The 27243-nt window shown below is 42.7% G+C and overlaps 1 protein-coding gene across 2 annotated transcripts in view; it reads left to right on the top strand.

The window, feature by feature from the left end:
• The window catches only part of UNC79 (unc-79 homolog, NALCN channel complex subunit), a 176612-nt gene that overhangs the window by 138056 nt on the left and 11313 nt on the right, over positions 1-27243 (top strand). For both annotated transcript variants that reach the window (XM_036315970.1, XM_036315962.1), the window contains 7 exons: positions 3657-3761; positions 9984-10061; positions 15822-15911; positions 18157-18332; positions 19515-19701; positions 21038-21235; positions 23008-23085. In XM_036315970.1, coding sequence (XP_036171863.1) covers positions 3657-3761; positions 9984-10061; positions 15822-15911; positions 18157-18332; positions 19515-19701; positions 21038-21235; positions 23008-23085 — 912 coding nt within the window. The remainder of the gene's footprint in view (positions 1-3656; positions 3762-9983; positions 10062-15821; positions 15912-18156; positions 18333-19514; positions 19702-21037; positions 21236-23007; positions 23086-27243) is intronic.

Here is a 27243-nt window from a genome sequence, read left to right as displayed (position 1 = left end):
TTTATGGAAGTCATTAATGCTTTGATTCAGGAAGTACAATGAGCACTAAAAGTATTACAAGTAAACTAAAAATTTACCTGCTCATGTCATAGACTACATAAGTAAGGTACAAATTGACAGAACAACCAAGACAGATAAAATTTTTTAAGAGCAAGCAAAAGACACTTTGTAGATAGACTGACAACAAACTTCTCAACAGCACAATGGAAACCAGAAGATAATGGGGAAAATGTCTTTAAAATTGTGAGGAAAAAAAAATAATGGTTCACCTGGAATTCTCTACCAGTTAAGCTATTATTTAAGAGTGAAGGCTAAATAAACTATTTGGAAAATTAGAAATTTCCTAATATATTTTTAACTGAAACAAGTACTAAAAGATGTATTGCAATACATTATGAGGCCAATAGATAGTTGATACTGACCTGACAGAGATACAAAAATTCTGAAGGAATAATAGCAAATTAAGGATTTTTTTTAAAACCAAAGCCTCATGACCTAGTGAGGATTTTCTTGAAATGTAATAGTGGCTTAACTATTAGGACACTTATTTATGTCACTGTGTTACCAGATTAATGTAGAAAAACTTTTATCATTATCTCAGCAGATAGAAAAGAAACACTCTTTATAATTCAACATCCTCTTACGATAATTCTTGTCCAACTAGGAATAGAAGTAACTGCTTTAACTTGACAAAGGCTGTTAATCAGAAACCTCTAGGAAACATTATACTGTAAAGCAGTAGTCCCTTTACAATAATAAGTAAGACAAGGATGCCTGTTACCACTGCCCCTATTCATTCTGGCCCTGCGTGTCCTACTAAGTTCAGTAAGACAGGAAGAAAAATCCAACATATTGGAAAGGAAAGGAAAAATAAAACTCTCACTTTTTTGTAGATATGTGATTATAAATGAACCAAAGAGAATCTATCTATAGGAACCTTTTTATAACTTTTATAAGAGAGTTCAGCAAGGATGCTGGGTACAAATGGATACCCAGAAATTACCTACCTTAATATTCAGCTACAAATGATTATACTAGTAAGTGTACTTTAAAAATGTCATTTATTATGGCAACAAAAAAATCTATCAAAATCTGCAAGAACTTTATGGAGATAACCAGAAAATATTATTAAACAACGTTTGATAGAGACACAGCTCATGTTCATGGATGAGGACCCAGCATAATAAAGAGGCTTGTTCTCACAAAATAACCTATACATTTAAAAATCCCTAGCCTTCCTCCCTGATAAGAATGGAGTAGATAATTTGAACCTATCCTCCCATTTAACTTAAAAAGTTTAAAAAAGTGAACAGATTATTTTTTGAAAACTTCTTAAAAGTATTAAAAGGCTAACCAGATATAGAAGAATGATCGGGCTCAGATCTGGGAGAGCAGAGGAATGCAGAGATGTGAGCCTAGCCCTGAAGGTAGGTGTTTGCCTCTCTGGAAGAAGGGACTGAAAGACTTAGCCGAAATTCTGGAAGATTCAGGCTAGGGGGACAGAAGTCACAATCCAGGATCTATCAGAGTGGGAACTCTGTCAGGAACTCTGTCTAATACGCCACCCTCACATACACTTTTGGTCAGAACCACAAAGTAAAGATAACTCAGAAGTAAACTTGCCCTCTTGTGGACACAGCTGGGTGTCAAGTTCTTTGGTGGCCGAAGATAAGAAAGTACGTCTCGTACATTTATTAAGGTAACCCTGTACCTCTAGTGCCTCCAGGTACCCAGCAAAAACAAACAGAAAGCTCTTTGGAGGAAGATGACATTTCAGGCCTCAAATTATTTTATAAATAACTTTTTAATAAAGCATCCAGCACACAAAGATAACTGGACATATGAGGAGGCAAGATAGCATGGGCGAGAATGTGTAGAAGAAAGAGAAGACAGTTGGATACAAACCCACAGGGTCTCCAGGTTCTTGATTGTGGTTAAGAAAGGACATACAGGAGGCTTCTAAGATGCTTACATGAGCTGCTGTTTGACCTGCTGCTGGTGCTAATCCGCTTATCTGTACACTTAGGTTTTATATACTTTTTTGCATCTGTTACAATTGACAATAAAAAAGACAAACTGATAGCAGGACAGATCGATGGGTTTGGGTATGTTCATACACATTATTAATCCGTTTAGTTGAATGAATTAGAGCTGTGTGTATCAAAAGGGGCTAATTTAAAAAAATGTAATGTAGTGAAAAATTATAAGTGGCAGAAAGAGATGCAGAGTATGATACCATGATAGGAAGTTAAGAATATGCAATATATGTATGTATAATGTTATACACTACAACAGAAATTTAAAACCATGCAAAAATAATATTACACATTATAATGGAGATAAGCATTGGACATTATAATAATAAAAGCATAATATGCTAATTAGATTGGACGAAGCCAGGGCTACAAGGGAAGCCTGGGTCCCAGGTGCCTGCGGATGGTGGGAGGGAAGCCAGTGCCGGCAGCGGGGGAAGGAAGGCCTACTCTTGCACGAATTTCATGCATCGGGCCTCCAGTATTTTATAATAATACTTTATAATAGAAATCTTAAAATTTTCAAAATAATACTAATATAATACATATGTATTAAAAGTATAAAAACATACATGAAATAATAAGCAGATTCAAAATAGTGGCTACTTCAAGGAAGGGAGAAAAAATAGAGAGCACTATATAGGTACCTTCAACTGTTGCTGTGGTGTTTGATTTATTATTTAAAAAATGTAAAATCAGAGCAAAATGTTACGATTTGATGAAGTATATAATATATTTCACCTCTTTATTTTTCTGTGTGCTTAAAATTATCCATTTAAAAAGTATTAAGTATTCGAGATCCTTTAAGCAGTTGTACATATTTGTCTCTAAATAATTTTCAATTAAAACAAAAATCTTTTAGCTTTGTTTAATTTCTGCAATGCTGGGAACCTATATCATTCCCTGTGTATAGGAACCAAATCCTGTGATTTCACTATTGAAGAGCAGACCTGTTGTTTTCTTATCCATTAAATGAGGAATGGGGAACCATTTTTTCTGCCAAGGGCCATATGGATATTTATAACATCATTTGTGGGCCATATAAAATTATCACTTTAAAGATTAGGCTGGTATATTTGGTCAAACATTTCATTAACTCACCCCTAATGCCTTTGGCAGGGCCAGACTAAATGATTTCTCAGGCCTTATATGGCCTGCAGGCCGGACATTCCCCACCCTGCATTAAATTATGTGTTCTCACCTGGCCGGTGTTGCTCAGTGGTTGAGCATTGACTTATGAACCAGAAAGACATGGTTCGGTTCCCAGTCAGGGCACATGCCTGGGTTGCGGGCTTGATCCCTAGTAGGGGGCATTCAGGAGGCAGCTGATCAGTGATTCTCTCTCATCATTGATGTTTCTATCTCTCTCTCCCACTCTGAAATCAATAAAAATATGTTGTAAAAAAATTGTGTTCTCAGTGCTGCAGTAAACTCATACACACAAAAATGCCTTTAAAATTTTTTATTTTTTAGTTTTAATTTTATTTATTGAGGACAGTTCATTATGCATTTTTAAATAGTATTTTTTATTTCTGATCTATGAATCTTTTAGAAGCTCTTTTGACTTTGACCTGTTCTAATTGAATTTTAGAAATTGCTTACCTCCTTCTATGTTCTATTTAGGAGCGGGATAAACTGTACTTGTCTCGTAGTGTTGTTCTGGAACTCCTGCAGGCCCTGAAGCTGAAATCTCCTCTGCCAGATACAAACCTCCTTCTGCTTGTCCAGGTAGGCTTATGGCTTGTTTGTAATACTTTCATGAGATCCACTCATATTTAGAAAAACAAGGAAGCTATGGGACATATGCATAAATCAAATATTTCTGCCCCTGTGTGTGCCAGGCAATATGCTTTACATATTCCCCTCACTTTATCCTTACAGCCGTAGGAGACATTGGTTCTGTACCATAGATGAGGAGACTGAGGCTCAGGGGGGTCAGTGACTTGCCCACGATCACATAGCTGGCGTACGCAGAGTCAGCATCCGGCCTCAGGGTCTGTTCATTGTGGAGGGCAGCCTGGTCAGGCTTTCTGTCACTAGCCCAGGTGACCATAACGGCTCTGAGCATTTTGTACTGCCTTCTTCTCTCTCCACACCAATCCAGTTTTCTGGCTTATGGCCACGTAGTTGAATTTTGCTAAAAGTCTACTTTATATCAGATCATGCCCTGCATTGAAAACCTACAGTGACGCTGTAGTGCCTGAACTACTGAAGCCTTTCATTATCTGGACGCATTTGACTACTCAGCACTATTTCCCTTGACAAATATTTACTCACCACCTATTTTGGACTAAGTTTTGGGAATACAGAGATGAAAAAGGCATAGGCCCAGGCCGATAATACGCTAACCATTGTGCAGTATGTAAAGTACTAGGAGCAGGGAGTGGCCAACTCAGCCTGAGAGATGCAGGAAGGCTCATTAAGCCATGATGAGCCTTGACTTGGGGAAGGTGCTGGGGAAACAGATATGAATAAGCCATGGCCCCTTCCTTCCAAGATTTCTTATCTGGTGGGCGAAGGTGACAAGCAAAAAATCTCCACCATAGTGTAGTGGGTGTGTACTGAGTGTGGAAATGGTGTTGAAAAGAGATTGTGTGTGTGTGTGTGTGTGTGTGTGTGTGTGTGTGTGTGTGTAGAAGTTGAGGCGTTTACCCGGAAAAAGAGGAGGAAGGATACCTGTCATTTGCCATTTAATATCCACCACTGGGTCCCCTTCCCTCACTAGTATATAATACTCGTCCTTAGGACCAGAATTGAGTTTCTCTCACAGCCTTGAGATTTAATTAAGAGTTGGTATACCTTCAATGGGCCTCAGTTGTCTTTGAAGAGCCTCTGGGGGCACATTGAAGCTCTGTGAGGGCAGCGATTGCTGGAAGGTGACAGCCGTGGGTGCCGGGCACGATGTAGTCAGAAGGAAGTGGCTCCCATTGAACCACGCCGCTAGGCAGCCCAAGAGGAGGGTAGAAGCAAAACCACAGCCTGGAAATCTCTAAGTTCCTGAGGCCGGGCAGCTGTTGAATCTCCCAGTGGCTGCCACAGGCCAGCCCCTCCTGCTCACACATCAGCAGCTACACCGCTTTTGAGCACAAGCAACTCTGACACAAGTGACCATGAAGGTTAATGGGATCAGCACTGATTTGGAGGGGGGCGCGGTGAACTGGGCTTCGTGAACTCGCCACGGGAGAGTTAAGGCTCACAGGTCCCGTGTCTGGAAGTCGCTTGCTTCTGATAGTGTTTTGGTTGGCGACCTCCAAACAGCCTAGGTTGCAGGCCCGGAAGGTGCTGTCCTGTGGGCATCGGGGAGCAGGCTCTTAATTGGCCCCGGTTTCTAGCAGAGCCAACCTACGAGGCTGATCTTCTCGGGGTCCAGCCCCGACGCCGCGACTGCAGCGGGTGGCCGGTCTTCTGGAAGTGCATTAGTCAGCCATAATAAGCACTTGTCACGAGACGGCAGAAGAACACTGACACGTTCAATTGCCCAGCGCTCAAGGGAACCACGAAAACAGTGATTATTGCCTCATAGCGAGGTGAATAAATAACAAAAACAAATTAGTTTTAGGAAGAAAGAGGGCAAAAATGTAGGTTCTTCTGACTGACTGTGTTTTTTGGACTCTCAGATACCATGTCAATGAATTCCATTTCATCTTTTTAAAACAGATGTGTGTTTGTCACTGAATCATTCAATTTCACAAATCTAGTTGTAAAATTATTTAGGTTGGAGAGGTATTTTGGAGACATTTTGAGATTGTGCCCATGGAGAACAACTTTATGAACATTTCCACCTCCAACGAAGTGTGTTAAGCATTGTGCCATTTTGAAGTAATATACCTTTGTTCTACAAGCTTTAGAATAAACAATTTTCCTTACTGAGAGCAATAAAAGGGAGGCATACTTAAAAGTTCCCGTAGCTGCCCTGTGACTCCTGGCTAAGTGGTGGAGAGAAGTCCTCTGTGGGGCCACTCCTGGGATGAAGAAGCACTTGTCTCTCTTCATGAATAGCGCATCTCTCTATAGAGGTTTCCTGTTCCTTTTTCTCTTGCCCTTGACTGCCCGGGCCCTCCAGGTGTCCCCTGGGGGATCGCACAGGGATACCTGCCCTCTGGTGGCTTCTCTTAGGCCAGAGAATCCAGCCTGGAGTCAGAGAAAGTTCTTCCCTTTCCTGGGGCGGCACAGCAGGCCCTGGCTCCCGGAGGACCAGCTCCCAATGTGGACACGTAATGTGTCTGAGGCAGACAGTGACTTCCTGTAAAGATATCAGGGCCTCCCATCTGAAGCAGTGGGGTGGCTTGTTTAACTGAAAATGCAGCTTGGAAACAGAAAAGAGAGCAATGTTTGGAAGGAAAACCTCCTCTGGGGAGCTGTCATACATGACATTGGCCCCATTAGCGAGAAGTCGGTTCCTCAAACCTTGGATTTACCCTGCATTCTTTCAGCCACCAGGAAAACACTAGTGCTTCCTCCCCCTCTTGAGTTAATAACTTAGAAGCTAGATGAGCTGATAGAGATGGAGCTGTTTCTAGTCTCATAGGTAGACTGTGCCTTTGTTGTTTACCAAATACTCTGGGTAAGCATCCCCATAAAGAAAAATGAAACTCTTGCCCAAGGAATGTGAGGCAACCCAAGTTCTAAACATTTCAAGACGGTGACTGATCTGTTTTTTAATTCCTAGAATTTCTTGCTGGAGGCTGGTTCACGGAAACTTCCCAGCCACTAGAGTGGGTGTCCAGCCATGACTCCTGTTAGTTTTTACTTACATATAAAGGCAGGCGACCTTGGATGTTCAAGTGGATTTTTTTTTAAAGAAAAAGAGGCATGAAAACAGGAAATAATTTGCAAAATAGAAAAGATTGTATGTATTCTTCGGAATCTAAAATGTCAACCTTCAGGGTGTGGTGGTTCTGCACTGTGGACCACGGCTTTGTCTTACTGTTTTAACTCAGACCTGTTGACAGTTTTGCTCTCAACTACAGTGTTTTCTTTTCTGCTGGTCTGCTGTAGATCCTTTGTGTCAGATGTCATTGCAAGTGTTCTCAAGGTGGATTGAAGCCGAGTTTTCATAATAAAGCGATAGCCCACTAGCAGCCACCACACAGGCTGTAGAAGCTCAAATCCAAAAGAATGTCCTCAGCTCCCATTATGTCAAGAATAGACATTCTGCTAATTTGCATATAGCACACCCACTGTGTGGGATATACCTGCATGTTCGAGTGTGAGAAATCGTGTGGGTGAAAGGTTTTCTTTGAAGGATAGGTTAGTTGTGGGCTGGAGGACAAAGAAGTGGCAGGGGCACGCTGCTGTTTTTAATTCACAGGCGTATGCGTGTGGGGTTATTAATGTTGAGTTACCAACAGTCTGCTCACTCTTTGGGATGAGAGGTGGAGATACTATTTTGAGTCTCATTTTGATAATGAAGTTAGTAATGACACATAATGGGTACTGCGTTTCTTCTGTATTCTTTGGTATTGGGGCAGGCGTGCCTATTTCTATCTGAAAGTATAAAATTCTTCCTTGTATGGTAGTCATCCTTCCCTCCCTGACTTTAGTTACATCTTTATATTTTGAGCGATTCTATAAAATTATAATGGCGTTTTTCAGTTCCTGGTTGGCAGCTATATAAAATGAAGAGAGGAAAGTTTACTTAGTCGTAGATATCATGTTAAAATGCACTGGATTAAAATGCATGGGTGAAAAATAAATAGTAGATGGTTTCAGGCTTAGGCACTTTTATACTCTTGACTCTCCACAGACCTCCATAACTTTTAGAGTGGTGAGTTTTAATCAATTTTGACTTCTAAGAGATCACAGATCAGACATTTGAATTTGGCCTCATACCTTGAGCCTACATGGTGACAACCTACTTACATGACGCCACTGCTTCCACTTTGTAGGTGAGAGAGGCTTCTGCTGAAGATCAAGAAAGTTGAAGTTTTGCTTCTTCACGAATCTTGTCTTGCCCTCCAGGGCACAGCCAGGCCAGAAAGCATGTGTTAGGGGCTGAGGCCTCTAGATGCCCCAGGGAGACTCCCACTCCCTGGGCTCCCTTCCTCACGGTTCTGTCTTGCCCTTGGCCTCTATTCGCTGTGCATCTCTTGTTTCTGTTTTAAAGAAATTAGTTAAAATGTTGGTGTCTTGGCAGAGGTTTGGGAACTTAGTTCTAAGTAGTTTGTCTAAATTGCAGACTCAGAGAGCTTTTGAAAATATATTTTATGTGGAAAACTAGCTGCCAGGATTTTGGGAGCTCCTTCTTCTCACACTATACTTCTGTCAGATTTTTTACTTACAGGTTTTGGCCAAAGGTATAGGCTTTACTTTTTAAAAAAATCCTGATTACTTACTTTTCCTTGTATTAGAAATAAGCCCAAATTAGAAGAGCAGACATAAGCATTCCTGAATAAAATAATGGAAAATTTCAGGTTTTCCCTGGGTGTTACTAGCTGCCACTTTCTTTGCCAGATTCGTGGTTACCGGCCAAGGAGATTCTTCAGTGTCTGTAACTGTGTTTGAGGCAAGAGGAAACGACAGCATGTGAGCGTGGAAATGTGTGTCCACGCCTGCCATGCGGCTTTCAGAGACAGCTCTGCCTGCTGTCTCCGCCTCCCCTGCTCAGTCACCTGCACGGAAGCTCCTTTCGTGGAGGAGCACACCAAGACCAGCTGGTGGCCTTGGCCAGGAAGTCGCAGGGCTTCCTGACCTCAGAAGGCCTTTGGCTATAGCTCCTCCTTGTCAGCCCAAACCTGCCGCCCGTTATAATGCTTTGATCCTGGCCCCTGGTTAGTCTGCATGTGCTGGCTCCTGTTCCTCACCCGGCCTCCGTGAGATTTTCTCTACCACCCTGCCCTGTATTACCTCTCCCCAGTTTCATAAGGTCTGAGCCTGCCCAGCTGAGCTCATCTTGTTGCCTCGACCCACCCAACTCTTCTGTGCTCTTTCAGTGTGTGAGTGAAGTGAATTGGGAGGAGCTGTCAGTGCCAAAGCTTCTGTCTGAGCCTCTGGACTCTGCATAGCAGCGGCTTTGGGTCCCACAGTGGTTGGGGCCACTGGGCAGAGACCAGGAGAGAGAAACTAACCAGGAAATAAAAGCTCAGAGCAAATTCGACAAACTTCATGTTTAACTTTCCCCCTAAAACCATTAATAAATAGTTGGGTGTTGCATTGTGGGAAATACCTGTAGATATCTGTAAAGAAGGAATTAAATTGTCATCTGGCAAATCCATCCCCATCATGATCTCAGTTGTACATCATTGATGAATCACTTCATTTCACAAACTCTTGCTGAGCCCTTCTGAGATGTTAGGCTTGAGTCTAGTGCTGGGGCGAGGTGCATTGAGGCTGTGCTCTCGAAGAGCTCCCGGCAGGTGAAGAAATAGACTCATAGGTCATTGCAGTCTCATGTCATGACTACTACAATGGAAGCATGTGAAAAGTCCCGTGCGACACAGCAGGAGTGGGGGCCATTATTAGCACAGAGACGTGAATGAAGTGGGGTAAGGAAGACCAGATACGCAGGGGACTTGGAGGGGAAGAAGCAGCTAGAATCCTCACTCTGAGGTTCATTGTTTTTCTGTTTTCATTCTAAATGTATGATATAATGCCAGAAGTCTGGAAAAACCTATGAAAATTTAGTAACTGTCAAGAGTGCTGAAGAATAAATAGAGTAATGTTGGAACTGATCTGACATTGCTGACAGCTTTTCTTTCTTCCTTGACCAAATGCACGTTTCCAGTGCCACAGAGCTGTCTGGGTAAAGTAAGAATCAGTGTGTTCATCTCAGTACGATGATTCTGAATTTCTCATAGGAATCAGCTGTCATGATTAGCAAGTACCATAAATCCAGGGCAGATTGTCACAGGAGTAAACACTAATGAATTTAAGCCAAGTTAATAAAATTATAAACTACTTATTACTGTCCAAATGCCCTTAAAAATAATTATCCTTTCAATTTCTTATTAGTTTATTTGTGCAGATGCTGGAACCAAACTAGCTGAGTCGACAATCCTGAGCAAGCAGATGATCGCCTCTGTACCTGGAGTAAGTCCCAACTGGATTCACTGTCTACGTTTTATGTTTTCTCATTTCCTCATTTAGCAAAGAGGCATTTTTGGCCTGTGTCCTGGTTCACTTTGATAGAACAAACACTGTAAAGTCGAAAACATATTAGCATCTTTTTAAAAAGAGAACTAGTGAAAATTTAAATTAATCTCAGCCCTTGGAAACTTTTAATCCCAGGAATCATGAGTAAAATTGAAGCAGCTAGTTAAGGAGAGGAAAGGAATTACCAGACGTAAAGAACAGATTTGGCATTGACAGTGTGGCTCAGTTGGTTGGAGTGTTGTCCCAAAAATGTTGCGAGTTTGATTTTCAGTCAAGGCACATACCTAGGTTGTGGGTTCGATCCCCAGTCAGGGTGCATAGGGGAGGCAACCAATTGATGCTTCTCTCTCATATCGATGTTTCTCTCTCTCTCTCTCTCTCTCTCTCTCTCTCTCTCTCTCTCTCCCTCCTCCTTCCTCTCTCTCTAAAAGATCAATAAAAATATATACTCAGGTGAGGATTTAAAAAAAAAAAGAATAGATTTGATTCAAGTTCCATTTTTCCAGAACCAATTTTCCTATACTGGCTCCCACTAAGTAATTTGATTTAACTACTTCTAGAAAGAAATAAGCATTGCAATACCTTGTTTTCCTTTATAATATTTTCTTTGAAAATTAAAAAATTTCCATTATTATCAACTAGTGAACTATTTGGTAAAATATGTTAAGACTAGAGGCCCAGTGCACAGGTGGGGTCTGGCTGGGCCTGCGGGAGGAGGAGATGGCGGGAGGTTGGGGGATGTTGACCGGGTGCCAGTAGCCTTGGGGAGGGGCCATGGGTGGTTGGCTAGCCGGCCCTGCCTCTGATCAGGGTGGGGGACCAATCTGGGGTGGGGCCAGCCAGGGGGAGGGGCTGCAGGAGGTTGGCCAGCCAGCCCCACCCCTTATTGGGGTGGGGAGTGTGATCAGGGGTGGTGAGGCTGGGGGGGTGGGGCTGTGGGCCAATCAGGGTGGTGGGGGCACATAGGGGGTGGGGCTGGCCAGGGGGGAGGGGCTGCAGAAAGTGGGGTAGGGGTGTGATCAGGGGTGTGGCTGGCCAGGGGGAGGAGCTGCAGGCCAATCAGTGTGGTGGGGGCACATAGGGGGCAGGGATGGCCAGGGGGTGGGGCTGCGGGAGGTTGGCCAGCTGGCCCCGCCCCCTATTGGGGTGGGGTGCGATGGGGGGGGCAACCTGGGGGAGGGGCTGCGGGCCTATCATGGTGGGGTGGGCCAATCAGGGGTGCCCGGCTGGGGAGAGGGGCCACAGGATGTTGGCCGGCCGGCCCCACCCCCTGATCAAGCCAGTTTGCTGGCCACAGTGGGCATCATAGCGACCAGTCATCGGTCGTTCCGGTTGTTACAGATGCTGGCTTTTTATAGATAGATAGATAGATAGATAGATAGATAGATAGATAGATTATCATTGACAGGATTGAAGATGAGAAGCCAGCAAGTTTACTAGAACAAACTCAGAAACTTTAGGGATATTGTTTATTGAAAACAATTATTTAAATTTTCAATAGAAAAAATTTAATAAAGAAAAAGGATCACTTATAATTCCTCTGCCTTAAAATGAGAAACTCTGTTGTTTTGTATTTTTTTCCCATGTTTTGATCTATTCAGTATCATAGCTTATTCCCATATTGTTGGAAATTTATATACTTTCCACTTTCCACCTTTATTTTGAATTATATCCTTGGGACTCATTCCTTAGTTAAAGAGTAGGGATATATTAATGGTACATAGTCTCATATTGCTTTCCAAAAAAGTTTTATTAATTTACATGTATAAGTATACCAGTTTTACCCTTAACACTAATCATTTCTTTAAAACTACTGTTTATATTTTTTTGATGGATAGAAATTTTGAGAGCGGAAAAAATAATCATTCAACAGAGATAATTTTACTGCTAACATTTTAATGAATGTTCTTTCTCTTTTTCTGTGTGTTTAAACACAGTTTGGTTCATGTGGCATAAGCATTTCCCCCAAAGTTTAATGGCTGCGGAGCATTACCTCATGCGAATGTACCACAGAACAGTGATAAAGCATGTAGGGACTAGAGAATGAGGTCTGCCGCTTACTATGTGATGAGGAAAGTCAGTTAACCTATGATTCTTTGATTTGTATTATCTGTAAATTGGGATATAAACAGGGCCCAATGTCTAGGTTGAGGATTGAATAAAATAATGCATGTGAAGCATATTAGCATGGTGCTAACATGCAGTAAGTATTGAGTAAAAAATAACTATTAAAACTAATATTAAAAAACATTAATTCTGTTTGGATATTTTAGTTATTTTCAGTCTTCTGCAATTGTAGCTAATATGCGATAAACATCTTCGTGCTTAAATCTTTGTCCATAGTTTAGACTATATTTTTAGAATAGATTTCTGGGAGTTTAATTACTAGACTATGTTTTTAAAGACTTTTTGATAGTAATTAGGGTAATGCTATGAGATAACATGCCAATGCTCAGTGACTCAACACACAAAATTTTTGTTTGCTCATGTGAAACTGAAGTGGGTACCTTGATTAGTAGAGGGAGGAGGACTTCCATGTGAACACGCAGGGACCAGGTTCCTTCCGTTGTGTGCAGTTCTCTATAGTCAGCTGATGGCTGGGAGAAGAGGAGGGAATATGGCACACAGAAGGTTTTCATGGGCCAGGTCTAAATGTAATGTACATTTCTTCTACTCAATCCCACTGGCTAGAACTCAGTCACATGGCCACACTTAGCTGCAGGGGAGGATGGGAAATGTCTAGTTTCTTCCTAGGGAAGAGAAATGGTTCTGTGAGTAGCTAGCCGGTCTCTGTTGCACACTCACTGGTTTCCGTAGTGTTTAGTTCTTTAAAACTCAGTATTTGCTACCTATGTGATAGCTTAAAAATAATACCCTTAATATATAAAAGGTTTATTGAAATCCACAAGTAAAAGACACACATTTCAATAACAACAAGAGAGCAAAAATAGTTGTAGGAGCCACAAATAGAACACTTTCCAATGACCAATAAGTCATTCAAAATGTACCTTTTACCCTCACTAGCCACCAGTGAACTGTAAATTAATATAAAATATCAGGATATTAAAAATATAAAAATTAAAATCAGCTAGCAAATCAGCAGGTTTTTCTTAGTGAAGAAAAGTATTGATGATGAAGTGAAACAAACTTATAAGCTCCTGCTGGTTGTGAAAAACGGTACAGCCAAGTCCTCGGATGGCCTGCTGAAGAACAGTTTGACCGCTTACTTCTGTAAATATGTTCAAGAAAACACTTATATGTGTACCTAAAGAACTTATACAAGTGTATTTATTACAGCAGCATTTAAAATAACAAACATATGGCAATATAATGAATGCCCAGCATTAGGGTTTTGTTTAAATAAAACAAGGTGTATCTACAAGGTACACTGTTATGTGGCTACCAAGTTAAGTTTTCAAAGAATATTTAATTCACTGGAAAATGCTTATGATAGATTTAATATAAAAGCAGGTTAGGAAACAGCTCCGGCCTTTTCAATGTTGTATGTATGTGTGTATGCCATAGGCACGGGAAAGAACTTGGAAGGACGCAGTCGCAGTGGCTGCCTCACAGGCAAAGGACAAGAATTAGGGTTATGGTGATTTTTCTTTTCCTTTTTCCTAATTTGTATTTTCCAACTTTTCTACATTGCACATGTTACTTTTGCAACTTAAGCAATATAACTTTAAAAGCAGACAAAAGTTTAAAGGAAGAGTTGGATATGATTCAATTCGTGTTTTGGGGTTAGAGTATGTTTTCAACACCTTTATCACTAGTTTTCCAAGTGAAATAAACATAGGCCTTCTAAAGCAAGTGGAATGGGACTCTTTGGTGTTGTTATTTTTTTTTTAAATAACACACCTAAGGTTATACTGATGTTTTGCAGATTTTAAAAAAAGGGGTGTGTGAGAATTATCTGCCTTATTTTATAAGTGTACATAGCTCACTAAGATGATCCTGACTATAAAGTGTATTTTAAGTCTTTTATTAGATGTAGTTGCTGGTCTCTAGAGCAAACGTAACTGAGTAATAGTAAAGTCTTTGCTCTCATTTTCCTTTTTCTGCAATTTAAACTTAAAAGACAAATATTAAATACCGCTCCTAGTCATTATTTTCTGTGACATTTGCTTACTTGAAAAGGAGCAAAATATTGCCTGTGAAAGAAACAAATCCCTTTCAAGACACGCAGAGTGTGTGCTCCTGTTTGCATGACATGTGAAAGGTCAGAGAAAACGGAATAAATCGGGGGGAAATCCTTTCTTGCATTAAAGGATTAATATTCCAAAAGCAGGGGCACAATAACCTTTTATAATTCCTTCACTTGATTTAAATGAAAAGAAGAAAACCTAGCACATGCAAAATGCTTGGAGAACTCTCTGACAGAACTGCCAGTGACCTTATTCTCCTGTTTGTTATCCTGTCAGCGGGACTGGCAGGCGTAACATCCCAGAGGAGAGAGGAGGTGATACAGTTCAGGGCCGTGCAGATGTGCATGAATATGGGAAGATGATTTCTGACTGCGTGAGCAAGTTAGATATATAACGTTCCCGATTTTCCAAGGAAAGCTGAGGAAGGCCTAGGCGCAGAATGCCGATGGCTTCAAAGACGGCCTGCTTTTGATCCACCGTGAACCCAGCCTGTGGGTCCTCCCGTGCAGCTTTGATGTAGCAGCCTGTCTGCTCATTTCCCTTTTCTCTGCTTCGCATCCTAAATTCACTGCCTTGCTCGGAGAGAGCAGGCTTATGCTGTTTACTAACCCGAAGCACAAGTATGCTTTCTTTTCCTAAAACCTGCAAACATGCTACTGGCGTCTGGGGAAGATGACCATTTTGCTTGTTTATTTATTTATCCCCAGCAAGAACACAACAGTAATACACTTATCTATTTAATAGTGTACGAGTTGAGTTATAAATGACTTGACTTGACTATAAACAGTCTGGCTCTTCCGGCAAACAGTACTTGTTTATATACTTTTGTGTTTTTTTAAAATTTTAATTAATTAATTTAAAAAAAATGTTTGTATTGATTTCAGAGAGGAAGGGAGAGGGAGAGAGAGAGAGAGAGAAACATCACTGATGAGAAAGAATCATTGATCGGCTGCCTCCTGCACGCACCCCACTGGGGACCGAGCCCACAACCCAGGCATGTGTCCTGATCAGCAATCAAACTGTGACCTCCTAGTTCACAGGTCGGTGCTCAACCACTTAGTCATGCCGGCTGGGCTATATGCTTTTGTTTTTAACAGGGAAAGTCAAGATTCTGCTGATGGAATTTGGTGTCACATATTTCATGAGTATCTAAGACTCCCTAGAGTGATAACGTGACTGCAGTTTTAGTGTGACTCCTGTCTTGAAGACGGATGCTAATGGCTTTCCATAGGCTAAGTCTTCATATACCAGCCGCTTGAAACACAATCTCCCAAAAACCAGTGCGATCGCCCAGTGGACAAAGGCATGTCGCCCTGTCTCCCATAGGCTGCTTCTTTGTTCTCCACCACAAACCTTTGATCAATGTTTGTCCCAACTCCGGGCACACAATCACAGACTGTGCTGAGAGTAATGGAGTGAGTCAGAAATCTAGAAAATGAAACAGCTCATTAGCAAACAGCGTGAAACCAGAGGGAGACAGTCACGGCAGTCAGGGCAGAAGTGAAGGCGTGACTCCGAGCGCACGCCCAGCTGTGTCCTTGTGTTTCAGTGTGGCACGGCGGCCATGGAGTGCGTGCGGCAGTCCATCAGCGAGGTGCTGGACTTCATGGCAGACATGCACACGCTGACCAAGCTGAAGGTAAGCGCGCTTCCACGTGCCCGTCTCTTAGGTTAACAAAAACAGTCTGAGAGACGGGATGGGATGGGAATCCACCGTTAGCTGGATGCGCCCATGTCTGGGAGGCTGAAGCCCTGAGTCCCGCCTCTGCACAGAGTGAGAGGAGAAAGGAAAGGATGCTTACGTGGCATCGGCCATGGGCCTAGCTTTACTTTGGCCGTTTATTCAGTTCTCACAGTGCCCCTGTGGAGGTGTTACCCCCATTTTACAATTGTAGAAACCGAGGCCTGAAGTAATTTGCCCAGGTCACTCTACTGGTCTGTGGTGGAGGTGGGGCTGACCTAAGACTGTAGTGACTCCCAAGCCATTCGAACTGCACTATGCCATGTAGCCTCATTTCACTACTTAGGGCAGTGGTTCTCAACCTTCTGGCCCTTTAAATACAGCTCCTCATGTTGTGACTCAAACATAAAATTATTTTCGTTGCTCCTTCATAACTGTCATGTTGCTACTGTTATGAATCATAATGTAAACATCTGATATGCAGGATGGTCTTAGGTGACCCCTGTGAAAGGGTCGTTCGACCACCAAAGGGGTCGTGACCCACAGGTTGAGAACCGCTGACTTAGAGCCTCAGTTTCCTCATTTGCAAAACAAGTCTAGTGATACCTACCTTTGCTAATGGCAACAAGGTTTAATGTGAAATAGTGCATGTGAAGAGGCTTGTAAACAGTCACACATTATGCAAACGTAAGCCATTAATGGTTTTTATCTGCATTGAACCTGTCTTCTTCAAGAAAATAATTGAAGACAAGGGATAGAACAAACTGTAAGTAGCAGATGGGCAAGTTCCTAATGACTTTGTTGAGCTTATTGCTGGTGGTGCAGGGTGCAATGAATTGCTGATGCAAGTCAACCTCCCTGCCACAAGTCCACTGAAAGATTGATAGTCCCAGCGATCTGAGGCAGGCCCTGGACAGAGGGCAGAAGAGACTCTAACCATGGCCCAGCCAGCAGCCAGATTGCAGTCTGGCACGAAATGATTCCTTTTTGATAAACAGGATCTAGTCATGCCAGAAGCTCGTCAGCTAAAAATATGGCCCCTTTATCACCCAACACAGTGGCCAGACTGCTCAGATGGTCCAAGTGTTTCTTGGGACAGCAATAGATCTGCACATCCGAGCGGAAAGTAGAATCAAACTTTAAAGTGATGATTTCTCAGGCTATTCAACCCCAGCCATTTCCAAGGAAGCTCCCCAAGTGTTTGATCACACGCTGGTTACTGATTGCTGAATCGGGTTGCCTACACTTAAATGGCTTCCATGTACAAAGAAGAGGGGACAATTGTTACCTAAATATCTTTAGCTCATGTTATATAGCCAATTTCAAAATAAGAATAAGAAGCATCCATGATGACCTAAAGGTCGGGGACTACAGGCATAATCCACCTTTCTGATTTTCCTTTGTATTAGCAAACAGATGAGAAAGGTCAAGTGGCAAGTGGCTTATCTAAGGTCATGTGACTAAGACAGAATGAATGGGTCTAGAGAACCTAGGTATCAACTACAGTTCAGGCCTCTTTCCACTCAGTAAGCCACACTGAGCAAAGATATTTTTTCTGAATTAATTCAAAAAATATGTAATAAGCATCTATACTGTACCTAGCACTATTCTAAGCATCTAGGATGCAACAATAAACAAAAACAAATACATTAGCTGCCCTAATTTAATTTATAGTCTGGTAGTGGAGGCCAAGTTTAATGAAAATTTTATACAAACTAAAATTGTGACTCTCAGAATTGCATGAAGAAGGGGTAGACAGTGGCATAAGAGCTTCTAATAGGATGATATGGCCTAGCCAGGGAGGAAATCAGGGAAGGCTTCCTGGAGGAAGTGACATGTAAGCTAAAATCCAAACAATGAATAGTTAATTAGGTGAAGAGAGACTGGAACAATATGTTAGGCAGCAAGAACAGCATGAGTGAAGTCCAGTAATGGGAGGGAACCACTGTAGTGGGACCACAAAGATGAAGAGGTAAGATGCAGAGCTCTGCAGTAGCTAGGTCATTCCAGGCATTTTAGGTTATGCAGAGGAATTTTTTTTTCTTTATCCTAAGAGCAGTGGGAAGCCATTGACGTTTCAATGGGTTGTATGCTTGGGAGTGGTGATCGAAGGTGTGGAAGTGACTACCTGGTCGTTTTAATGAGTGACCCGGAATGTCTCAGGTACTCTGCCAAAGTCACAAAACAGCATTTGGTTTTGTAGAACCACATGAAGGCATGTTCCCAGCCTCTGCATGAAGACACCTTTGGTGGACATCTCAAAGTGGGGCTGGCTCAGATCGCAGCCATGGAAATCTCCCGGGGCAACCACAGAGATAACAAAGCTGTGATTCGCTATCTGCCTTGGCTCTATCATCCCCCTTCGGCAATGCAACAAGGGTAAGACCCTAATTATCCCAGCGCTGAGGGTACACGAGGCGGGAAGCACCCTGAGTTCCTTCCTTGGGCTTCGTGAGAGCAAGTGATGCACTGCAGATTCAGGGGATGGAATACGCTTGGTTGGAAAGACGGGAATTGAGACCCCTCTGCGTGCTTACTGGCTGACCTGGCAGCATTTCTGAGCTTGAGTACCTCATGACATGGCGCCAGTGAAAGGAACTGGCCTTCCACAAGGACCTCAGTCACCCCGAGGGATGGTGGACGCTGGAGCTTTATCACTTTAACTCTTCATTTCAGCTCATTAAATAAGCCCACAGGTATCTACTGAGCACTTAGAGCTTCTGTGTTCCATGAGCCTTCAGGGGGGGGCCAACTTTCTGACTCGAGGGCCACAATGGGTTCTTCAACCGGAAGGAGGGCCGGAACAAAAGCATGGATGGAGTGTTTGTGTGAACTAATATAAATTCAAAGTAAACATCATTACATAAAAGGGTATGGTCTTTTTTTTCAATAGTTTTATTCATTTCAAACGGGCCGGATCCGGCCCGCGGGCCGTAGTTTGCCCACGGCTGGCTTAGATTGTAGCCAGAACAAGACCTACAGCAGAGATGAAATAAGAGTGCAAGGAGGTGTGACCCCCGGATCCTACCTCTAAGGGAGGCTAAGAAGAGAGGCGCCCGCCCGTGGGTGGTTTATTTGGGAACTCCAAGCAGGCTCCAGCCTGCCACTTTGTGGTGAACTTCCTGGCTGGAGGCAAGGTTTGGAATGGCGGTGAGGAGGGCAGGAGACAATAATTGCAGAGCGGGGAAACAGTGGCTGTGTGTTGTACCTTCTTCTCTATTCCCTCCCCTCTAGTGGGGATGTTGAGCTTTCTAATGAGAGGAAAGGGAAGCATTTAGAAAGAGACACTAGTCAGAAAGGCAGTAGGCTTGTGGAAGAATGCTATTTAATCCCGTGTCACCAAAGGCTGCTCTTTGCTCGGGAAGCTTAGATCCAGGATTAAAGTGGGAAACAAAAAAACCCCCCAGATATACCATTTTGTTGGCACTGTCACCTTGGTGTTTTATTTTATGTAACTGCATACAAGACCACACTTTTGATCCCTTCCCTCCATATGCATTTGTTGAGCACCCAACAAAACAGACCATAAAATCACCCTGACCACTTCCTTCTTCTCAACAGACCAAAAGAATTCATCGAGTGTGTCTCCCACATCCGTCTGCTGTCCTGGCTGCTTCTGGGGTCCCTCACTCACAATGCCGTGTGTCCGAACGCCTCCTCCCCCTGCCTGCCCATTCCTCTGGATGCAGGTTCCCACATTGCAGACCATCTTATTGTCATCCTGATTGGATTCCCAGAGCAATCAAAGGTAAGTGATTCCTGCGAGATTAAGACCATATGCATCGAAATTGCTAATGGAAACCCTTATCAGCCAATTACGGTTTTTTTGAGAAGAAAATGCATCTTATCACAGGCCCTCCTGTGGATATTAGGAAAGTGACTTTGTGCTAATGCCTTATTTTAAGTTGTTTAAATTCCCAGACTATCTTTTCTTTCCCCTAAATTGTTTTCGGTTTACTTTTATGAAGATAAATTATGGAGGCAAGCAAGAGTCAGCTTCCTAGGCATTTCTGTCTGAAACTAATGAAGAGGAATAAGAGGCTAGAAATATAATAAAAATTCTGTGATCAGTTTTTAGAACCAGATATGAAGTGGAGGAAGATTTATGCTCTACCTAATCCTTCATGCACTATCTTTTCAACTCAAATCTCTAGGGATAGAGGGAGGTACAAAGTGAAACTAAGAAGGCAGTTGGGGACTCACGGAAGTACACATTAGAATCACCTACACAGAGGAACTTTGTAAATTGCAGAGACAAATGACGAGCTGCAGGGAATAAAGGAAACGCAAGGCAGGCATTAGCCCTGAGCCAGTACAAGCAAACTAGACTCATCGGTACGAATTAGCTCTGAGGAGCCAAGGCCCCTTCACAGAGCTCAGACGAATCTTGGGAGGTCATGGTGGGTCTGGGCCAGGACCAGCTGACTCTGACAAAACAGAGCACCCGTCCCAATGACCGGGAGGATGTCTGCAGGAGAAATAAGGCAGCCAGTTTCTAATATTTCAACTCAGGTCTGTGTTTGATTCTTAGGTACTTTGTAATTTTGTGACCTTGAAAAAGTTATGGAACCTCTCTGAGCTCTGGTTTTTCTTCCGTAACATCGATGAGGGGATGGCTTGAGAATTAGGGAGGTGATCTATGAAAAGTGTCTAGCACAGTGCCTGGGACATTGTAGGTTCCTGCTCAATCAGTGCTTACCACCAGTAGGAATACTGCTGCTGTGGTTACTACTACCAATAGTAGGACTGTAATTATTAGGTGCCAGGCAGCGTGCTCATATGCATCGCCTCACGTACTCCTAACCACAGCTCTTTGAGGAGGGTGCTGCTATCCCCATGTTGCAGATGAGGAAACAGCCTGAGACGGTAGAGGAAGTATTCTTCCTAATGTAGCTTAGGGAGGGGAATGTCAGTTTGATTAAAGGGCAAGGGGGTGGGTAGGTTTATTCTGTAAACTCAGGCGTCTTCTCCGACAGAGTGAAGAACAGCTTGCTCCCTGGAAGGCCAAAGCTGCAGGGGGAGGGCTCCCGGGAGCAGCCCCGCCCACACGCGAGGTAACAGCTCTTCCTCTCCTTCCTCCTCAGACCTCCGTGCTGCATATGTGTTCCCTCTTCCACGCGTTTATCTTTGCTCAGCTCTGGACCGTATATTGCGAACAGAGCGCAGTAGCTACAAATGTCCAAAATCAGAATGAATTCAGCTTCACCGCGATCCTGACGGCACTGGAGTTTTGGAGCCGGGTGACCCCCAGCATCCTCCAGCTGATGGCCCACAACAAAGTGGTGAGTTCACAAAGCAGTTTCCCTCTTGGCTGGAATCTCAAAACGTGTAAACCACTCCCAGTCCTCACTCTGCCCGCCTTAAAGATCTCAGCTGCGATATTATAGAAATGGATCGATGAATTTTTCCTTTATAAACTGGGTGTTCGACTCACGTAAGAATTGTGATAAAAAAACAAAGTTAACGAGGCAGTTGAGTACAAACAATTTTTGTTTTCTCTGCCTAGTGCCAAAGGAAATGTAGGTGAAACTTCTGCCTTTGAGAGCTGTTTCGGTGCTATACACTCAGAGACTTAGGAGGGGGATTCATATTTTTTAAAAAAACAAACAACTCTAGCAAATTAGGTCCCCACACATGCTCATTCCATTCCACTCAGGGCTCAAAACCAGAAAAGAGCCACCTTTTTAAATTATCCACAAGGACCTAAGCTCCCCAGTCTTCAAACCCAGTTCCACTTTAATGTAGATGGCTCACCATGTGAGGGGCTGCTCCAAACCTACTGGAAAACATCTGGGATCTGGTTAGCATGAGCCACGTCATTGAACATGCGTGGATTAGTCCTCATGGATGGGGTCCGGGTTGCAGGGTGTACAGAAGGAATTTCCAAAGGAGTCCTTTGGTTTGGTTCATGGCTTTGGGAGAGGATTCCGGGCTGGGGAAGCTGCCAGTGTCTTGGGTGTGGGTTGATTCCTATCTGGGAGGTGCAAGGGCTGGAAGAACCCGACAGGCTCAGAAACCCAGCACCGCCGCACCACCCACAAAAGGCACCCCAAAAGGGTTTTTGAATGAAAATTAGTGTAAGAAATATTTTCTTTTAGTTCTAATTGGAAAGGAGATTATATATTTCCTTTAGTGAAGCACGTTCTTTAGAGAAGCAGGTGTTATTAGACAATTCTGAATGGGGAGAGATGGTTTAGTTCAGTTCAAAGGACATTTATGTGGAATTTGAGGTGCACAGACAGCTCTGACTGCTCTGGAAATAATTACATTTATTGGATCATAGCGCCTGGGACTGAAGAACTTGGAGATGAAACCCTCTGTTCTGTTATTTTACAGAAGATAAAATGGAGACCTCTAACTTAAACCCAAGATTCAAAGTTTCCTTCTATTGTCATTCGTTTTTTGATGCCATTACTACCTCTCCTTCAAAGCTCTTTTGATATCCAAATGTCACAAGTGAATTTTGTGACAATGTTATAAATGAATTTGAGTTAATTTTATTCTGAAAATTTCTTCCCAGCGAGAAAGCCAGTGTGGTAAAAACCCCCTGGAGGGTTTAAAGCTCAGCCTTAGGGATTGTCCACGAGGATATCACCGCTCCTGTACTTTTGAACTGTCGTGAGCATGACTGCCTTTCCCTTAGAGAACAAAGGCTCACAGACAGAGAGGCCGGACAGGAAACAGTCCCTCCAGAGGCCGGCATGGGAGAAAGGACGGAGGGGGAAGGTGGGGCAAGGGCCGAAGCCCAGAGTTCTGTGGTTGGAAATGAAGGAAGCAGAAGCCATTGATCCTCTGGTGTGAAGCACAGAGCAGATGAGCGAGATCAGTACCCGAATTCCCGTGGCAGCCCCGAGAGGGATGAAGGCTTGGCGGTTGGGAGACCTCTGGAGTTTTTAAAGTCAGTTTCTGGTTGAGGCTTTGGAGGGGAACAGCACCATTCCTGTGGCCCCTGCGGTCCCCTCGGGCACAGGGTGGGCTGGGGCTCGGTGCTGCGCTGTCTGCACGGTGTCTGTGTTACTGGAAGTGGAATTGATTTCGGCGTTTCTCGTTTCAGATGGTAGAAATGGTGTGTCTCCACGTGATAAGTCTAATGGAGGCATTGCAAGAATGCAATTCAACAATTTTTGTCAAGGTAGGAAAGTCTTACGATTTTTATAGATTCTTTCTTGCTGCTAAAAACACATGTGGATTCCTTTGAATGTATCTTCTGAAGAGGAAAGAAAAGTGATTTAATTTTAACACTCAGAGCCGGGGGTGGAGGATTCAGGCTTTTCATGTTACTTTTTTCTCTTGCTCCACCACTGTGAACCGATCTAAGTGGACTAAGTATGTCGGACCATGATTGCATGCAACACAAGCAATTAAAATGTTAACTGGGAATGCTGATCTGAAAATGACCCTCACCTCACCTGTTGCCAACATATCCAGAAAGCCAAGGAAAATAGTCTGTGATTGACTTGTTAGCTGGTATTTTTTCTCTAAGATAACTTAATTTCATTTCCAATATTACTATTCTAAACCATTGGACAATATATGAAGGTAATCTAAGCATCTGTCATCTATCCAATGACATTAGAAACATACCAGTGCCATAAAAAGGTAAAAAAATAAAGGAGAACTTGGTTTCTCACTTTATCTTTTTATTTCTCCTTTTTCCTTTCCCTTCTATCATTCCACCTCTTTGTCTCACTGAGTCTTTGTCTTTCCTCTTCTTGTAGGACTTCTTTTTTTACTCCCAACCTCAATATTCCATGATCTCAGCCATTATCAGCCCCCCCCCCTCCCCACTCCAACCCCGAGTGCATCAGTTTGGAACCTTATAACTTGCTATTTTGCTCCTTGGTTGACTCCCTTCTTTAATAAAGGACACTTGTTAAGTTAACTCATATGATGCTACAGAAAAGCAGCCCGTTTTCGGGGGAAAACTTGATTGTTATCAGAACACTGCAACGTAGCTGGTTTGAATGATAGTCAGTAGCAAAAGTCAACTCTATAGAGAAACTCTATGACGGACACTTGGATGGATGATCATACCTGATTTTATTTGTTACAGCTTTATTGAAGTATAATTTATATATAGTAAACTATACATATTTAAGGTATCCAGTTTGATAAGTCTTAACATATATTACACCTGTGAAACCATTACCACCATCAAGATAATGAACACTTTCGTCACTCCCTAAAGTTTTCTCATATCCATTTATAATTCTACTCTTCCATCATTCCCTGTACGCCACCTTCCCATCTCCAGGTAACTCCCGATCTGCTTTCTGTCAGTCTAGGTTAGTTTGCATTTTCTAGAATCTTTATATAGAAAAGGCTAATAGGCTAAGTGTCCCTCCAACCATCCGACCGGTCGCAATGATGCACACTGACCACCAGGGGGCAGACGCTCAAGGCAGGAGCTGCCATTATGCGCACTGGCCATTTACAAAGAAATGGCACTGCAGACCTGGTGCTGACAAAGCAACACTTGGCTTCCCCCAAGTGGGACACAGGCCCCACCACCACCCCGACAGCCCACCAAATTGCAGCTGAGACCCTATGGCACAAAATGCGGCCCACAGCCCACCCCAGCCAGGAAACGGTCACTGTGGGCACCGGGTAATGACGTCACGTAGCAACACCTGGTTTCCTCTCCCTAGTGACTAGCCTCCTTGCAGTTTCTTTAGCCCAGGAACATGACTTGCTTTTTAGCCAGGTGCAAACATTTCACACTTTAACCAAATGTCTGTGAAGCGTTTTCCCATGCCTCATCTCATTTGATCCTCACAGAAGTCCTGGAGTAGGTAGATAGGAGACTTGTTAGAATCCTATTTTCTTTTCATTAGCCAAAAAATGGAGATTTAGAAAGTTTAGAAACTTGACCCAACTGAAAAGAAGTAAGAAATGGTGGACCTTGAAAATGACTTCAGGTTTTCTCACTGCGCAGAATATAGTCAACACTGCTGCAGTTAAATATTTTATTCTTTCTTCTTGTGTGATCTACAATAATAATGTGCTGTGTGTTAATATTTACTGCTGTGTTGCTTACAATTACCTGAAAGAGAAGTTGGGGTGCTTCACTAGGCTGGAAAAAGTTTAGCTAAATCAGAAAGCAGGCCTATTTAAGCAAGTTTATCAATATACTAGAGGTCCGGGCACAATAGTCATGCACGGGTAGGGTCCCTAGGCCTGGCCGGTGATCAGGGCTGATCGGGGCCTTCTGGCTGCTGGCCAGGACCTTCCTTCCCCCAGCTGCCAGCTGCTGGCTGGGGCCTTCCTTCGTTCTGCGCTGACCCCTGGTGGTCAGCGCACATCATAGTGAGCGGTAGAACTCCCGATCGGTCAAACTCCCGATGGGACAATTTGCATATTATCCTTTTATTATATACCCTTTTATTTATTATCCTATATAATAAAAGGGTAATATGCAAATTGACCCTAATAGCAGAACAACTAGGAGTGACTGGTCACTATGATACACACTGACCACCAGGGGGCAGACACTCAATGCAGGAGCTGCCCCCTGGTGGTCAGTGCACTCCCAAAGGGGGAGCTCTGCTCAGCCACTAGCAAGGCTGACGGCTTGCCAGCACAGCAGTGGTGGCGGGAGCCTCTCCCACCTCTTCAGCAGCGCTAAGGATGTCCGACTGCAGCTTAGACCTGCTCCCCGCTCGCAAGTGGACATCCCCCAAGGGCTCCTGGGCTGCCAGAGGGATGTCTGACTGCCAACTTAGGCCCGATCCCCCGGGGAGTGGGCCTAAGCCAGCAGGTGGACATCCCCCGAGGGGTCCCAGACTGCCAGAGGGCACAGGCCCCCCCGAGTGCCTCTAGTATAGGATATAAAGCTCTTGCTTGTGCCAATCACACGTGTGTGTTTCCATCTGTCATTATTGATCATGAATTTGGTTGACACTTCTGTTATAGAGAAAGGGTGAATAGCAATATTAACATATTTCTTCTAATGAATTTCTTTTCAATATACATGAATTTGTGCACCGGGCCTCTAGTTTTATATAAGTGGGTTCATACAGTATATTCATTTTATTCTGCTTTCTTTCACTCAGAATAATTATTTTGAGCTTAATCTAGGTTGTTGCATGTATAAGTGGGTCCTTTCTTTTTGTTTCTGAGTAGTGGTACATTATATGGAATACCACCATTTGTTTACTCATTCATTGGTTAGTGGGTATCTGGACTGTTTCTAATTTGGGACTATTAACAAAGAAAGCTGCAATGACTATTCAGGTATAAGTCTTTGTATAGACACATGCTTTCATGTATGTTAGACAAATAACTGGGCGGAATATCTAGGCCATATGATAGGTTTATTAACAGACTGTTCTCTAAAGTAGTTGTGCCTTGTTACATTCACATTAGCAGTGTGTGAACACCCCAGTTCCTCCACATCTTGGGGAAGTATTCCTTCCTTTTCTGTTTTTTAAAAGGTTTGTGTATATATGATATTATTTTTTCCTTAAATAGAATTCACCAGTAGAACTTCCTGGGCTTGGAATTTTCTACAATTTCATGGCTATTTAAGTTAATTGTTTATTCTTGAGTGATTTTTGGTAGTATTTATCTTTCAAAGACTTTGTCCATTTCTTTAAAGTAGTCAATTTTATCTGTGTGAAGTTGTTCATACTATTTCCTTATTATACTTTTAATATCTGTAGCATTAGTAATTATGCCACTTTTTAAATTCCTGATATTGGTGATTGGTGACTTCTCTATTTTTGTTGTTGTTGTTGTTCAATCTGAAAAGAGGTTTATCAATTTTAGTGAGCTTTTGATTTAAAAAAACTCACATCACAGTAATCAGCTTTTATTTTATTTTTATTGATTGTCTCTCTTTTTTTCTGTTTTAATGATTTATTATGTTCTTTCTTCTGATTGCTTTACACTTATTTTTTTTCTTTTTCTCCTAGTTTCTTATGGTGGAAGTGGAGCTCACTGATTTGAGACCCTTTTTCTAATATAAGTGATTAGTGCTATAAATTTTCCTCTAAGCACTGGTTTAGCTGCATCCCCAAATTTAGTATATTGTGTTCTTCTTTTCATTCAGTTCTAAATACTTTCTAACTTTCCCTAAACCCATTGGTTATTTAGAAGTATATTATTTAGTTTCCAAGTAATTGGGGATTTTCCAGAGATTTTTTTGTTATGGACTTTTAATTTAATTTCTTTGTGGTTAGACAGCATACTTTTTATAATTCAAAGTATTTTAAATTTCTTGAGACTTTTTCATGACCCAGAATATTGTCTCTCTTGGTACATGCTCTGTGAGTACTAGAAAAAAAATGTC

The sequence above is a fragment of the Myotis myotis genome, unplaced genomic scaffold (assembly GCF_014108235.1).
Source record: "Myotis myotis isolate mMyoMyo1 unplaced genomic scaffold, mMyoMyo1.p scaffold_m19_p_1, whole genome shotgun sequence".
In the NCBI taxonomy this organism is placed as follows: Eukaryota; Metazoa; Chordata; class Mammalia; order Chiroptera; family Vespertilionidae; genus Myotis; species Myotis myotis.
Note: the sequence above shows the minus strand (reverse complement) of the source record. Positions and strands in the feature narration are given on the sequence as shown.